Source organism: Pocillopora verrucosa, chromosome 7, assembly GCF_036669915.1.
Source record: "Pocillopora verrucosa isolate sample1 chromosome 7, ASM3666991v2, whole genome shotgun sequence".
Classification (NCBI taxonomy): Eukaryota; Metazoa; Cnidaria; class Anthozoa; order Scleractinia; family Pocilloporidae; genus Pocillopora; species Pocillopora verrucosa.
The window spans coordinates 3180963-3197461 of record NC_089318.1 but is presented as its reverse complement, the minus strand read 5'-3'; the positions used below and the strand labels follow the sequence as shown (position 1 = coordinate 3197461).

The 16499-nt window shown below is 37.6% G+C and overlaps 2 protein-coding genes across 4 annotated transcripts; both read left to right on the top strand.

The window, feature by feature from the left end:
- The first annotated feature begins 761 nt into the window (after positions 1-761).
- On the top strand, positions 762-6678 carry LOC131796652 (uncharacterized). 2 transcript variants are annotated; one of them, XM_066170382.1, is made up of 4 exons: positions 763-1087; positions 2467-2661; positions 3881-4159; positions 5844-6678. In XM_066170382.1, exons 2-4 carry the CDS (start codon positions 2559-2561, stop codon positions 6470-6472), a joined length of 1011 nt encoding a protein of 336 aa, XP_066026479.1. In that variant the 5' UTR covers positions 763-1087; positions 2467-2558; the 3' UTR covers positions 6473-6678. The 2 variants fall into 2 exon arrangements, with proteins under 2 accessions (XP_066026480.1, XP_066026479.1); XM_066170383.1 differs by lacking the exon at positions 2467-2661 and having other exon boundaries at positions 762-1087.
- A 3947-nt stretch (positions 6679-10625) lies between these two features.
- LOC131784596 (uncharacterized) lies at positions 10626-16312 on the top strand. 2 transcript variants are annotated; one of them, XM_066169857.1, is made up of 4 exons: positions 10870-10920; positions 12301-12495; positions 14121-14399; positions 15323-16312. In XM_066169857.1, exons 2-4 carry the CDS (start codon positions 12393-12395, stop codon positions 15934-15936), a joined length of 996 nt encoding a protein of 331 aa, XP_066025954.1. In that variant the 5' UTR covers positions 10870-10920; positions 12301-12392; the 3' UTR covers positions 15937-16312. The 2 variants fall into 2 exon arrangements, with proteins under 2 accessions (XP_066025955.1, XP_066025954.1); XM_066169858.1 differs by lacking the exon at positions 12301-12495 and having other exon boundaries at positions 10626-10920.
- Positions 16313-16499: the final 187 nt, after the last annotated feature.

The window sequence follows — 16499 nt, the reverse complement described above, 5'->3', positions numbered from 1 at the left end:
AATTTAAGATAGAAGAAAATGAGGCATCTTTGTATAAAACTTTTCACAAAAGATTGGTTTTCTGGTGAAACGGAAGGGGGTTAAGTCATTGCTAACAGAGTGTTGGACTGTTTAGGTTAACTAGCTTCAACAACTCGCGTAAACGGAGGCACCAGAAGTCTGTTCAGGAGCTTCACTTCACTCTCTGAGACTCTGTCCATAAGCCCAAACATGTCGGTTGACATGTTTGGGCTTATGAGACAGCTAACCGTTGCAGAGTAAACATATTTTTAGAACGCTCACCATAACAATCTCACAAGGCATTCGAAATGAACAACAAAGTACCTAACAACAAACTCCTTGATTCGGATGCGTTGATTCCTTAATCTTGAGGTATTTAAGATTCAGAATATATGCAAGAGTTTTTATAAGTAGTTGGAGTGAGGAGATGGTGTTCAAGAGCTTCATATTTCGGATGAAAACATATTACTTACTGGCTTATTTGTCAGCTGAAAATGTTCTGTTGCTAGTGTTTTCCTGAGGAGAAGCTTAAACAGTTGTAAAAAACTTTCCCTTAGGTATTTATTAACTAACAGGTTGACTGAGGCAAAACATTGCTAAGGTCACCAGCATTAGAGTAGAGAGCATTAGTCTTGAGTCAAGAGTTTGGTTATTCAATTAGACTGAGTGTCATAAGATACTTTAAAAGCTTTTCTCTATTACCTGCTTTCACATCTTTTGTTTCAAGCAGTCCTTTAAGCTTTGAATAAAGCCTTTTTCTACACGATGACAACATTGGATGTCAAAAAAAAATTGAGACAAAGTCAACCATGAGATCCATTAAGATGTCGTGAATTCCTCTGTGGTAACTGTGACGACATAGATTATGTACTGTCTTCTATCACAAAATCTTAAAAGCCGAGAAGAACATAACATAGTGAAGAGATCACAACAGCTAAGCAGTCGAGATAAGCCTGGACAGTTGTACCCCTTTGTGACAATACGGTGAAGATGAACTTTCCTTGTTTCGCTTTCCCCCTGGCGTTGCTTGTAGCAGTTCAGCTCAACACTTTTACATGGGCTGCAATGAATGTGACAAAAACCTCAGGTAAGGTAAAAAGGGTTCCCTTTATGTCGAATCTCTTTAGCACACGCATACTGTATTCATTAGATTAAGCGTTGCTCCCGAATAAGCCATATGAGACTGTAACTCAAACGCGAGCGGGCGTGCAAAGTTTGTCTGAGGCACCCTAAAAACTTATTTTACGGCGAAGATTTTTTTCTCAGTTTCAAACGCTACAGTTCTTCAGTAGACACAACTTTAAGGGCGGTAGTTACTTTGAAATTTTTGCAAACATAGAGCAAGCCTGTTCAAGCGGTGGATTCTGTGTGGGTTGTTAATTCGATTCCGATAATAGATCTAAAGGTAAACCTCCACATATTGATGTTTGATCGACAAATTTTGAACCATTTACTTCTAGACAAAATTAAACTTTGAGTAACAGTATCTGTTACCTGCTGAAAACAATTTACAGTGGAATAAAGAACTTACGATTTACTTTAATTTTAATTTGACGGAAGTTTTTCTCAGAGAATTCTAGTAATTACAAGCAAATCATTGCATCTTTAGGATAAGAAGAAAACTTAGATATTTGGTGTACGCTCGATGGCCGAGCAAAGCGTAATTGAAAATTGACTTTTATTTCGAGTTTTCGTCCTTTTTTTTAATTTTGTGAGGATGGTAGATAACTCAGCGAAAGTTAGATAAACGTTGACTAAACTTTAGAAGGTTACGCTAGTCTTCAAAGAAGTTTACACGGTAAGCCAGTCCTCCAAAGAATTGAAAGAAAAAGAGAGCCTCCTTCCTCAGACTTTAAGGTCAGCTTTCAATTTTGGTCTTCATGGCCGATTAAACGTGTCTCAAAGATGTTTTCAAATTTTTCCTAACCGTAACAATACATCATTAAATTCTGCATTAGGGAGCAACCAACATTTATCACATGGGGGAGGGGGCAATGAAGGGTGAAAGAAGGATTTTTGGGGGCCAAAAGCTTCACATTTCAGATGGAAACATAGTACTTAGTGGCCTATTTGTCAGCTGAAAATGTTCGGTTGCTATGTTTTCCCGGGAAGAAGCTAAAAACATTTGTAAAAATATTTCCCTTAAAGGCATTTATTAACTAACAGGTTGACTCGGGAAAAAAATTTCCAAAGGTCATCAGCAATAGAGTCGAAATCAACCGGTTATTCAAGCAGACTGAGTGTAATAAGATACTTTAAAAGTTCTTCTCTATTTCCTGTAGGTATTCACATCTTTTGTTTCAAGCAGCCCTTTTAGCTTTGAAAAGAGATTTTTGCTGGTCATTAGATGTCAAAAAAAATTGAGACAAAGTGAACCATGAGATCCATTAAGATGACATGAATTCCTCTGTGGTAATTGTGACGAGATAAATTATGTAATGTATTCTGTCACAAAAATCTTAAAAGCTTATAAGAACACAACATAGTGAAGAGATCACACAGCTCAGCAGTCAAGATAACCCTGGACAGTTGTACCCCTTTGTGACGATACGGTGAAGATGAACTTTCTTGGTTTCGCTTTCCCCTTGGCGTTGATTGAAGCAGTTCAGCTTATCACTTTTACATGGGCTGCAACGAATGTGACAAAAACCTCAGGAAAAGGTAAAAAGGTGTTCCCTATATGTCGAATCCCTTTCTCACACGCAAATTGTATTCATTGGATTAAGCGTTGCTCCCGAATAAGCGCTCTGGGACTGTAACTCAAACGCGAGCGGGCGTGCAAAGTTTGTCTGAGGCACCCTTGGAACTTATTTTTACGCGGATATTTTTTTCTTAGTTTCAAACGCTACAGTTCTTCAGTAGACACACATTAAAGGGCGGTAGTTACTTTTACATTTTTTCAAGCATAGAGCAAGCCTGTTCAAGCGTCGGATTCTGTGTGGGTTGTTAATTCGATTCCGATAATAGATCTAAACGTAAACCTTCACATATTGATGTTTGATCGACAAATTTTGAACTATGTATAGACAAAATTAAACTTTGAGTAACTATCTGTTACTTGCTGAAAACAATTTACAGTAAAACAAAAGAACTTATGATGGACTTAAATTTTAATTTGACGGAAGTGAATTTTAGTAATTACAAGCAAATCGTTGCATCTTTAGGGAAAGAGAAAAGCTGAGTTATTTGGTGTACGCTCGATGGGAAGAGCAAACGGTCAATTGAAAATTGTCTTTTGTCCCGAGTTTTCTTCTTTTTTTATTTTATTTTGTAAGGATGGTAGATAACTTAGTGAAAGTTAGATAAACGTTGACTAAACTGCGGAAGGTTACGCTAGTCTTCAAAGAAGTTTACACGGTGAGTCAGTCCTCCAAAGAATTGAAAGAAAAAGAAAGCCTCCTTCCTCAAACTCTACGGTCAGCTTTCAATTTTGGTCTTCATGGCCGATTAAACGTGTTTCAAAGATGTTTTCAAATTTCTCCTGACCGGAACAATGCATCATTAACCCTGCATTAGGGAGCAATCAACATTTATCGCATGGGGGAAGGGGAGGAGGGAATGAGGGATGGAGGAAGGATTTCTGAGAGCCAAGATATTATTTTTTGGGGGAGAGGGGTCATATGATTTTCAGGAGAATGAAAGGGGGATCAGTCGTTGCTTTCAGAGTATACAAGGAGAACAATAGGAAATTGACTGTAAATGAGTGGGGATTATTAGAATACTACACCCCCTTCTCCCCCCTCCCTTTCCCTGGCCCTCCTTTCTTCCCAGTCGTCATCTTCTTTCAAATGAAGATGCTCTATTAAGGATAAGCATATAGCATAATTTTGAGAAAAGTGTGATAATATGAATAAAAAGACAACGTTTTCTTGTGTCAAAGATTATGATGAGCAAGGAAAACACCTGGGTGAACAACCAGTACGTCGCATGTTACCAGCATGCAATCTTAACACATTCTCATTGCGTGGTGGTAAACCAACCTTTCCAGAGAAGCTAGGTGTCACCCGTCCCCTCTGCCAAGACAAATATTACGCCACTCTCCACGATAATAATTTGGGAATTGCACGTTACGCACTCTACAAGATTACCGCCGAAGACGCCATGAAACCAAAAGTACCAAGACCTCTAAATGAACCATGGGAACCGAATCAGACGCCAGGTAAGGTAACTAGTGTTACTATTATAATTTACTTTTGTGACAGAGAAATTTAGGGAAAAATAAAGACATTTCTTATTCCAGTGCCACAATGTTTTGCCATTTTAGGGCAAAAGAACGCGCTGGATACGCCACGGTATTACACTGTAGAACTAAGCAAAAATACGGACAGCAGGCGAACGAAGTGGCTGCGCTAACGAACCAAACTTTTTTTCGCCTTTTAGGACTAACTTTTCAAGAAACAAGCTCCTAAGTGTACCAGGTTTTGCTTCGATCACGAAGTCTACTTTAATTGTTTCGTTCGTGCTGTTTTCGCCTTTCACACACTCCTTAAGCGATCGATAAGTTGTTGAGATGAGGCCGAGTGTTTCGTAAACTTAAATTTGAAACGCTAGAAAATATATGTAGATATGTTGCGATAGGGGGGGGGGGGGGAAACAGAGAGACCATACTTTCATCCCTGCAAGCCTGCTTCGTGATTGATGACTGAGCAATCACGAAATAGGCTTGTAGGGATGAAATTGTAGTCTCTCTGTTTTTCCCCCTATCGCAACATACATCTACTCCTATGTATCGAGCACTGTAAAACGGATAAATCAATACACAGACTTCCTTTATATTTATATATAGATAGATAGATAGATAGATAGATAGGTACATACATACATACATACATACATACATAGAAAGAAAGATACTAGGTAGATATAGATTTACATAATGCGTCATTACACTATCACTCATTTTACCACATTAGGACAACGGTACACGCAAAAAATGCGACGGTGTTGCACTGCAGATACAATGAGGCAAAAATACGAATGGAAAGAGCAGAAACTTGTGGGAAAAGTCATGCATGATCGATGTTTTAATCATGTTGAGCAAATCATTTCTTTCACTTATCTGAGATCTTTCACTTTAACATCTCGTGACTGTGATCGGAAGGGTAAGAACTTTATTTACCTAGCGGATCAATCGGGAACAAAATTTCTTGACTAGTGAGTGACATCAGTGTACTTTAAACCTGTCTCATGTTCAGGGATTCATCAAGGAAGTAAAGCATAGTATCAGAACCACCCTGGTTCTGGTCTTTGGGTCTTTCACGCATTCCCTATGCGATCGATAAGATGCTGAGATGAGGTTATGCCAGTATTTCGTTTTCTCATCAAAAGGAGACATTATTTGATGAGAGAATTAAACAAAAGATTTATTGCATTTAATTTTTTTTTCAAATTGCAACGTTTTTTAATACGGGTGTATATACATATATATACATGAATGTGTTTTTATATATAGATAGATAGATGAATAGATGGGTGAGTAGTTAGATAGATAAATATTAGGTACATATGAGATACATTTACATTATGCGTCATTATTCTGTCGTTCCATTTTACCACGTACATTAGGGCAACGGTAAACGCAAAACATACGACGGTATTACACTGCAGGTACAATGGGGCAAAAATAAGGATGGAAAGAGGAGAAACTTGTGGGAAAAGTCATGCATGATGGTTAAATAATTTTAAGCAAATGATTTCCTTGACTAATCTGAGATAATTCTCTTTAACATTTCGCAACCGTGATTGGGAGGGTGACAACTTTACTTGCCTAGCGGATCAATCGAGAACAAAATTTCTTGGCTTGTGAGTGACATCACTGTACTTTAAAACTCTCTCATGATCAGGGATTCTTCAAGGAAGCAAAAAATTGTTCGAGAACCAACCTTTCCAGGGTAGATACCAGAAAGGCCACCTAGTTCCTGTTAAAATCTCGCGTTACAGCCTTGAAAGTGTCCTTGCCACATTCACCTACACCAACTGCGTGCCGCAAATTGCAGATTTCAACGGAGGTCAGTGGAAAAGGTACGAACTGAGAATAGAGAAATACGCCCGGAAAAATTGTTCTCAGGAAGGCGGAACCCTTTTCCTAATCACTGGCACATCGAAGGTTAAGTTTCTCCAGAAACATGATCGTCATGGTAAAATAATAGCAGCCAAAGGGATGGAAGATCTGCAGTGGTTCCATAACAACGTGGATGTAAACAAGAATCTCGGACCAAAGATCGCAATTCCAAACTCAATGTGGACGGTGGGCTGTTGCTTGAACTTGAATACCAATCAAGTCGTGGGAGCGTTTGGTGTAATGGGTGATAATTCTTTAGACAAAAAGCCCTTAAATGAATTTATGATGTCCCAACAAAACGTCGCATATGTTGAAAGCGCCCTTAAGTTAGAGGATCCAAATATTAAGTTGTTTCCTAACGGCAACGATTGCTATGAGCCAGAAAAAAACGTTCGATTGATTAAGGTATGATTTTATTATGTCCTAGTAACTATCCTAGTTACTTGTTTTTTTCGGGCTGTACTGTTAGTTGCGAACTCGGTTAGAAAGAGGTGTTTAGAGCTTGTATTTTCATCCTTTATGTTCAAAATATGCATGCTACTTTATCTGCAAAACAATGTATACTGTAACGAATAAGTGGAATCAACGAATCAATAAACTGTGATCTAAGAAATTAAACCAAATTTAAGGTTGTTAATATAAACATTTTGTCGAAGATTTGATATGTAACGGTATATCCTGGTCTTTACTTCTCAACTGGATTTTTTTAAAGTAATTTCCCACCCCAGTTAAGAGGCTTCGTTGAAATTCGCAGGGAACTAATCCATCTAACTTTCTAGATTAGTCCTGTGAGTCATTTCTCCATTCGAATGAGACAAATCCCTCACATCCTTTTACTCGAGAGTGTGGGCCGTGACAAATTCACATGATCTAACTCACAGCAATCTTCAAATGAGTGCCTGAGCTTAATCACCCATGATGCATTTCTTTTTCCTAATTACACCCCACGATTGGTTTATAAACTTGTGCGATCGTATCCTACGAGCAGGCGAGCAGCCCCTCGATCATTAATGGCCCTGCGGCAAGTGCGTTTCTCTGCTCACAAGAAGATTTATGACGAGCCTGGTGAAGTGTTTGTTGTTTGAAGTGGGAGGGTGCGGCACTAAAATTGAGCCTAGATCCCTTGCCTCACCCGTTTCTTTTTTTTTTCTTTTTCTCACGGTCTAAAACTTACTTTGTCGCGGGTAAAGAAACGCCTGCGCAGAAGTGCTGATATTGACGGCCCACTCGCAAGCTTTTGGCAATCAATCAACCAATCAGAAGAAGGACTAAACTCAAATCTCGACTTAATTATTCGTGTTTTCAAGTCTCTAATCGTGGCGTTTACTTTCAGCTCTCATAAACCTTGTAATGTTTACATCCTGTAATGTTTACTTTTTTCCGTTTAGGGAATTACATTAGTCTTAGTCTTACGTCACTTGATCAAAAAACGCTCAAATTCGATTGTGTGATTCCAATTGCGAATTCAACATCGTAAAGAAATAGAGTACGAAAACTTAACGAATCACGGTAAAAATTGAATCTTTAGTAGGTGGATATATGAGAATCATTTCGCAGGGTATCCACGCTGAAGGAGAAGTCCATTGCAAGTTGATTTATTTAAGGGTTGAGAAAAAGATCAAACAAGGATGGTGGCATGGAGTGTTAGTTTACAGGAACTTGGAATGCTAATAATAACAACAATAATGATTATAATATAGATTTAATCCTATTATTCCACAGGGACCTAGTCCGCTTGATTGCAAGGCTGTAGCTCCTGAAGAATATGGGAGAGTCCTTCCGAGTTACTCGTAACCTCTGGTTATAACTCTTTAGTAAAGTTTTCGAGAATTTCTGTCAAAGAGATTCGACTTTCACATATTTCTACCACCACTGACACTTGGGGTGAAATGTGTAAAAACTTTACATTTCAATTTACTCAGCACAGTAACGGTAGCGATGGCCGCGGTGCGCAGACAGAAGAAAAACGTCATAATGTAGATGGACTGTGAGCTTAACAAAATGGGGATTCACTGAAAGTCTTCCCTTCCCCCTTCTACCTTTTTATTTTTCCTTCATTTTTCCCTCTCCTCATCCTTGCTTTATTCTATTTTTTGATGCTTTCGATGACATTTTAGCTTTCGCCTTGTATAAGTGGTTCTTGTTCAAATTGGCGTCAACGTGAACGGAATTTCCCCAGTGATCCCACCGAGAAAAACCCAAATCCTCACGATAACTCGCGATGAAATTCGCCCAGAGGCGAGCAGCGTTTCTATGGCATCAAGTGAAGCAAATGAAACTGCAGGGTGTGGGTGTGAGGAAATCTAAATTTTATACATCCATAGAGTTTTAGATATATCATATTTCTCTGTCCAAAGACATCTTTCAAAATGACTATTCGTATTTCTTATGACTGCATTATGTCTGTTTCTTGTCTAAACAATGTAAACCTTTGTGAGTATTCAATTGATGTGCAGAGCAAGTGGAACATAATGTTTATTTTAAGCTAGAAATTGACAAAACGAATCTTATGCTTCTCACAGGCTGGTACCTCAATGTGAATTAGTCATAAGAAATTAAAAAGAAAAAATAAAGCGCAAGCTCTTCATTTGACTGTAACTAGTAACCAATAATATTTAAAAGTCGAGAGAACAATTTGTTTAATTTTTAGACCAGCCTATGGCGCTAGCCTGTCTTTAAGAAGCATTTTTTTTTCCACTTTTCACATCATTGGAAAAAAATAAAACAGGTAATATACGCCTATTTAGTTTCAGGAAGAAACGACTTGTCCGATTCAGGGAAATGAAAATGTAGTTCCTCCTTATCTCTTTAACATTTAATAAGGGGAAGTTTATTTGGTAGTGAATGTTAGAGAAAAACGGAAAAAAATCACCTTTCTTTATTTCCTAATTGTCTTAAATATAACTTAGATTTAGAAACTATTTAGAGGATCGATTTATTTTGAAAATTGTAGTTGAAATTTATAATTGTAAATGTCTATGTAGTTAGTTAGGAAAGTTTATTTGTATGAAGAGTTCGTTTCATCTTAGATCATAATTAGGCTTTTTATCATTATCATTAATCATTTTTTAAGCATTCATTATTATCATTAGAGAAATTTTCAATTGAGAGTCGAAAGTAATCCAAGATTGCATTGATTTAACTTTACTTCGTTCTGTGATTGGTTATGAAAGTTCGAGTCACTCTCTCAACCAATCAGATGCAAAATTGAAACCAATCACAACTTAGTGACCCACGTTTAGGCAGTTTGGTTGTTTTTACCTTGAGAATCACTCCTAGACTGGCCATTCTGTTCGTCAAACTTTTCATTTAGCTTACGCCTGCAACTAATTCAGTTTTCGTCCTTTGATAACATTGTATGCTTCTCAATCACTGGAGGACAAGACCAAAATGACAGAGTCTGAGTTCTTGGGGTGTTAGTCAGGACCGGACTTAAGGCAAAAATCGTTTTTCATCCAAGAGTCTTATCGATTGGCTTCTATCTGAAAGAGATTTCATCATGAAAACTTTCTTCAATCGTTTAAAATTGATCAGAAAGGTCTTCCGAGGAACATTCCAATTTCCCTTTTCAACCATTAAGAACCAAAAAACCTCCAAATGAGGCTTTAAAATTTTATAACCACCGTTAACAGAATCTTGTTATCCCTAGATTTCCATCATGACAAAATCGAGTAGCGTTTTTTCGTCAGTTGTTAATAAATTAAATATCTCAGTGACACGTTTAAAGGAATTACTTTTTGAGGGTTTGAGGAGTTAAGTAGATTGCTGTTTCAATTTAAGATAGAAGAAAATGAGGCATCTTTGTATAAAACTTTTCACAAAAGATTGGTTTTCTGGTGAAACGGAAGGGGGTTAAGTCATTGCTAACAGAGTGTTGGACTGTTTAGGTTAACTAGCTTCAACAACTCGCGTAAACGGAGGCACCAGAAGTCTGTTCAGGAGCTTCACTTCACTCTCTGAGACTCTGTCCATAAGCCCAAACATGTCGGTTGACATGTTTGGGCTTATGGGACAGCTAACCGTTGCAGAGTAAACATATTTTTAGAACGCTCACCATAACAATCTCACAAGGCATTCGAAATGAACAACAAAGTACCTAACAACAAACTCCTTGATTCGGATGCGTTGATTCCTTAATCTTGAGGTATTTAAGATTCAGAATATATGCAAGAGTTTTTATAAGTAGTTGGAGTGAGGAGATGGTGTTCAAGAGCTTCATATTTCGGATGAAAACATATTACTTACTGGCTTATTTGTCAGCTGAAAATGTTCTGTTGCTAGTGTTTTCCTGAGGAGAAGCTTAAACAGTTGTAAAAAACTTTCCCTTAGGTATTTATTAACTAACAGGTTGACTGAGGCAAAACATTGCTAAGGTCACCAGCATTAGAGTAGAGAGCATTAGTCTTGAGTCAAGAGTTTGGTTATTCAATTAGACTGAGTGTCATAAGATACTTTAAAAGCTTTTCTCTATTACCTGTTTTCACATCTTTTGTTTCAAGCAGTCCTTTAAGCTTTGAATAAAGCCTTTTTCTACACGATGACAACATTGGATGTCAAAAAAAAATTGAGACAAAGTCGACCATGAGATCCATTAAGATGTCGTGAATTCCTCTGTGGTAACTGTGACGACATAGATTATGTACTGTCTTCTATCACAAAATCTTAAAAGCCGAGAAGAACATAACATAGTGAAGAGATCACAACAGCTAAGCAGTCGAGATAAGCCTGGACAGTTGTACGCCTTTGTGACAATACGGTGAAGATGAACTTTCCTTGTTTCGCTTTCCCCCTGGCGTTGCTTGTAGCAGTTCAGCTCAACACTTTTACATGGGCTGCAATGAATGTGACAAAAACCTCAGGTAAGGTAAAAAGGGTTCCCTTTATGTCGAATCTCTTTAGCACACGCATACTGTATTCATTACATTAAGCGTTGCTCCCGAATAAGCCATATGAGACTGTAACTCAAACGCGAGCGGGCGTGCAAAGTTTGTCTGAGGCACCCTAAAAACTTATTTTACGGCGAAGATTTTTTTTCTCAGTTTCAAACGCTACAGTTCTTCAGTAGACACAACTTTAAGGGCGGTAGTTACTTTGAAATTTTTGCAAACATAGAGCAAGCCTGTTCAAGCGGTGGATTCTGTGTGGGTTATTAATTCGATTCCGATAATAGATCTAAAGGTAAACCTCCACATATTGATGTTTGATCGACAAATTTTGAACCATTTACTTCAACACAAAATTAAACTTTGAGTAACAGTATCTGTTACCTGCTGAAAACAATTTACAGTGGAATAAAGAACTTACGATTTACTTTAATTTTAATTTGACGGAAGTTTTTCTCAGAGAATTCTAGTAATTACAAGCAAATCATTGCATCTTTAGGATAAGAAGAAAACTTAGATATTTGGTGTACGCTCGATGGCCGAGCAAAGCGTAATTGAAAATTGACTTTTATTTCGAGTTTTCGTCCTTTTTTTTAATTTTGTGAGGATGGTAGATAACTCAGCGAAAGTTAGATAAACGTTGACTAAACTTTAGAAGGTTACGCTAGTCTTCAAAGAAGTTTACACGGTAAGCCAGTCCTCCAAAGAATTGAAAGAAAAAGAGAGCCTCCTTCCTCAGACTTTAAGGTCAGCTTTCAATTTTGGTCTTCATGGCCGATTAAACGTGTCTCAAAGATGTTTTCAAATTTTTCCTAACCGTAACAATACATCATTAAATTCTGCATTAGGGAGCAACCAACATTTATCACATGGGGGAGGGGGCAATGAAGGGTGAAAGAAGGATTTTTGGGGGCCAAAAGCTTCACATTTCAGATGGAAACATAGTACTTAGTGGCCTATTTGTCAGCTGAAAATGTTCGGTTGCTATGTTTTCCCGGGAAGAAGCTAAAAACATTTGTAAAAATATTTCCCTTAAAGGCATTTATTAACTAACAGGTTGACTCGGGAAAAAAATTTCCAAAGGTCATCAGCAATAGAGTCGAAATCAACCGGTTATTCAAGCAGACTGAGTGTAATAAGATACTTTAAAAGTTCTTCTCTATTTCCTGTAGGTATTCACATCTTTTGTTTCAAGCAGCCCTTTTAGCTTTGAAAAGAGATTTTTGCTGGTCATTAGATGTCAAAAAAAATTGAGACAAAGTGAACCATGAGATCCATTAAGATGACATGAATTCCTCTGTGGTAATTGTGACGAGATAAATTATGTAATGTATTCTGTCACAAAAATCTTAAAAGCTTATAAGAACACAACATAGTGAAGAGATCACACAGCTCAGCAGTCAAGATAACCCTGGACAGTTGTACCCCTTTGTGACGATACGGTGAAGATGAACTTTCTTGGTTTCGCTTTCCCCTTGGCGTTGCTTGTAGCAGTTCAGCTTATCACTTTTACATGGGCTGCAACGAATGTGACAAAAACCTCAGGAAAAGGTAAAAAGGTGTTCCCTATATGTCGAATCCCTTTCTCACACGCAAATTGTATTCATTGGATTAAGCGTTGCTCCCGAATAAGCGCTCTGGGACTGTAACTCAAACGCGAGCGGGCGTGCAAAGTTTGTCTGAGGCACCCTTGGAACTTATTTTTACGCGGATATTTTTTTCTCAGTTTCAAACGCTACAGTTCTTCAGTAGACACACATTAAAGGGCGGTAGTTACTTTTACATTTTTTCAAACATAGAGCAAGCCTGTTCAAGCGTCGGATTCTGTGTGGGTTGTTAATTCGATTCCGATAATAGATCTAAACGTAAACCTTCACATATTGATGTTTGATCGACAAATTTTGAACTATGTATAGACAAAATTAAACTTTGAGTAACTATCTGTTACTTGCTGAAAACAATTTACAGTAAAACAAAAGAACTTATGATGGACTTAAATTTTAATTTGACGGAAGTGAATTTTAGTAATTACAAGTAAATCGTTGCATCTTTAGGGAAAGAGAAAAACTGAGTTATTTGGTGTACGCTCGATGGGAAGAGCAAACGGTCAATTGAAAATTGTCTTTTGTATCGAGTTTTCTTCTTTTTTTAATTTTGTAAAGATGGTAGACGACTTAGCGAAAGTTAGATAAACGTTGACTAAACTGAGCAAAGGTTACGCTAGTCTTCAAAGAAGTTTACACAGTAAGTCAGTCCTCCAAAGAATTGAAAGAAAAAGAGAGCCTCCTTCCTCAAACTCTTAGTTCAGCTTTCAATTTTGGTCTTCATGGCCAATTAAACATGTTACAAAGATGTTTTCAAATTTTTCCTAACCGTAACAATACATCATTAATTCTGCATTAGGGAGCAACCAACAACATTTATCGCATGGGGGGAGGGGAGGGGGAATGAGGGATGGAGGAAGGATATTTGGAGCCGAAGTATTATTTTTTGGGGGGAGGAGGGCTCACATGGTTTTCAGGAGAATGAAAAGGGGGATTAGTCGTTGATTACAGAGTAGATAAGCAGAACAATAGGAAATTGACTGTAAATGAGTGGGGATCATTAGAATACTACACCCCCTCCCCCCCTCTCTCCCCTCCCCTCCCCCTACCCTCCTTTTTTCCCAGGCGATAAATGACAAATGACTGGTTCCTTGCATGCATTCGTCTACGAAAACTCAATTCTTGTAGAGCTCATAGAGCTTACGTGAAAATTGCAAATAATCCTAAACTGCATTTCTTTGAAGAATTTTTTACGGAACGACAGATATTCTTACTCGAGGTTTAAGAAGAAAAATTTAAAAAAACTGTTTCTCCAAAAAGATTTAACATGAAAATTACAAATGATCCTAAACTGCATTTCTCTGAAGAACGTTTTATAGAAAGACAGATATTCTTAATCGAGGTCTAATTTTGTTCAGCAAAATGATTAAAAAAAACCTGATTTATCAAAGATTGAGACTTTTATCATTGCCCTTGAGTGAGAATCGAATGGAAGAATAACACACGGACCCCTAAGGAGGTAGTCGTCATCTTCATCCGAACGAAGATGTTCTATGAAGGATAAGCATATAGCATAATTTTGAGAAACGTGTGGTAATATGAATAAAAAGACAACCTTTTCTTTTGTCAAAGACTACAATGAGCAAGGAAAACACCTGAGTGAACAACCAGTACGTCGCATGTTACAAGCATGCAATCTTAACACATTCTCATTGGGTAATAGTAAACCAACCTTTCCAGAGCAGCCAGGTGTCACCATTCCCCTCTGCCAAGGCGAGTATTACGCCACTCTCTACAATAACACTTTGGGAATTGCACGTTACTCACTCTACAAGATTACCTCCGAACAAGCCACGGCAGCCAAAGTAGGGAGACCTAGAGGTGACCCATGGAAATCGAATCAGACGCCAGGTAAGTTAATTAGTGTTACTGTTAAAATTTAATTTTGTAGGAAAAAAATAAATTCGTTCCCATTCCACTACTACAACGTCCGTTCGTTCGTGTTGTTTTGGTCTTTCACGCACTCCTAATGCGATCGATAAGATGCTGATATGAGGTTATGCGAGTATTTCGTAAACTTAAAGTTAAAACACTAGGAAATATATACATGTATATATATAGGAAGCCTGTGTTTTGATTTTTCCGTTGTACAGTGCTCGAAACGCGGAAGTAGAGCGCGATACATGTTGTATAAATCCCCTAATGCGTGAGCAATCACGAAATAGGCTTGTAGGGATGAAAATATAGTCTCTTTGTTTCTTCCTATCTCCACATAAATATATATACAGACATACATTAAAAAGAGACACTTTTTGATGAGAAAAAAAAAGTTTTATATATTTAATAATTTTTTTTTTCAAATTGAAACGTTTTTGAAAACGGGTGTATACGCATATATATATATATATATAGGAATGTGTTTTTATATATAGATAGATAGATAGACATAGGTAGATAGATGGATATATAGGTGGGTAGATATATAGATAGATACTAGGTAGACATACATTTATATTATGCATCATCATTCTATCACGCTATTTACCACATTAGGGCAACGGTACATACAAAACATGCGAAGGTTTTACACTGCTGATAAGAGGAGCAAAATTACGAAAGGAAAGAAGAGAAACTTGTGATAAAAGTCATGCATGATCGATGGTTTAATCATGTTGAGCAAATCATTTCTTTGACCTAAATGAGCTCTTTCACTTAAACATTTCGTAACTGTGATCGGGAGGGTAAGAACTTTATTTACATGTCGGATCAATCGACGACAAAATTTCTTGGCTTGTGGGTGACATCAGTGTACTTTAAAATTCTCTCCTGTTCAGGGATTCGTCAAGGAAGCAAAGCGTTGTATCAGAACCAACCTATCCAGGGTAGATACGATAGAGGCCATCTGGTTCCTGTTAACATCTTAAGTTACAGCCATAAAAGTGCTCGTGATACTTTCATCTACACCAACTGCGTGCCACAAATTGCAGGTTTCAACAGAGGTCAGTGGAACAAGTACGAATGGAAAATAAAGATATACGCCCGGAAAACTTGTTCTCAGAACGGCGGAACTCTTTACCTAATCACTGGCACATCGAAGGTTAAGTTTGTTTGGACACTAGATGGTCAAGATAAAATAACAAGGTCGAAGGAACCTCTGCAATGGCTCCATAACAACGCGGATGTAAACGGCAGGATCGCAATTCCGAACTCGATGTGGACGGTGGGCTGTTGTTTGAACTTTAACAATGAAGTCGTGGGAGCGTTTGGTGTAATGGGTGATAATTCTATTAACAAAAAGGACTTAAATAAATTTATGATGTCTAGACAAACCGTCGCAGATGTTGAAAGCGCCCTTAAATCAGAGGATCCAACAATTAAGTTGTTTCCTAAAGGCAAAGATTGCTATTTGCCACAAAAAAACGTTAAATTGAATGAAACACATAGATGATTTTATCGTGTTTCTTGGAAGGAGTCTGAGGGGCACCTTGGGTGAGATAAGCAGATTCTGATCAATGCACAGTTTTAACATATCGTAGCCGAATTTTACTTGCTAAATTCAAAAGGTTTGTTTAAACTGAAATCTCCCTCCTCTGTTTGAACCTGAAAAATAATAAATATCCTAGTTACTTGTTTTTCTCAGGCTGTACAGTTAGTTACGAACTCGGTTAGAAAGAGGTGTTTAGAGCTTGTATTTTCATCCTTTATGTTCAAAATATGCATGCTACTTTATCTGCTAAACAATACATATTGTAACGAATAAGTAGAATCAAAGAATCAATTAAGTGTGATATAAGAAATTAAACGAAATTTAAGGTTGTCTCAAACATTTTGTCGAAGATCTGATATCTAACGGTATATCCTGGTCTTTACTTGTTAACTCTATTTGAGTAATTTCCCACCCCAGTTAAGAGGCTTCGTTCACATTCGCAGGGAACCAATCCATATAACTTTCTAGATTAGACCTCTCAATCATTTCTCCATTCGAGTAAGACAAATCCCTAAGATTATTTT

Excerpts from the sequence above, each read along its gene's own strand:
- LOC131796652 (XM_066170382.1), top strand. The coding sequence starts at position 2,559 with ATGAACTTTCTTGGTTTCGCTTTCCCCTTGGCGTTGATTGAAGCAGTT. Across the intron at positions 2,662-3,880 it reads GACAAAAACCTCAGGAAAAG|ATTATGATGAGCAAGGAAAA; the intron begins GTAAAAAGGTGT and ends CTTGTGTCAAAG. Across the intron at positions 4,160-5,843 it reads GGAACCGAATCAGACGCCAG|GGATTCTTCAAGGAAGCAAA; the intron begins GTAAGGTAACTA and ends TCTCATGATCAG.
- LOC131784596 (XM_066169857.1), top strand. The coding sequence starts at position 12,393 with ATGAACTTTCTTGGTTTCGCTTTCCCCTTGGCGTTGCTTGTAGCAGTT. Across the intron at positions 12,496-14,120 it reads GACAAAAACCTCAGGAAAAG|ACTACAATGAGCAAGGAAAA; the intron begins GTAAAAAGGTGT and ends CTTTTGTCAAAG. Across the intron at positions 14,400-15,322 it reads GAAATCGAATCAGACGCCAG|GGATTCGTCAAGGAAGCAAA; the intron begins GTAAGTTAATTA and ends TCTCCTGTTCAG.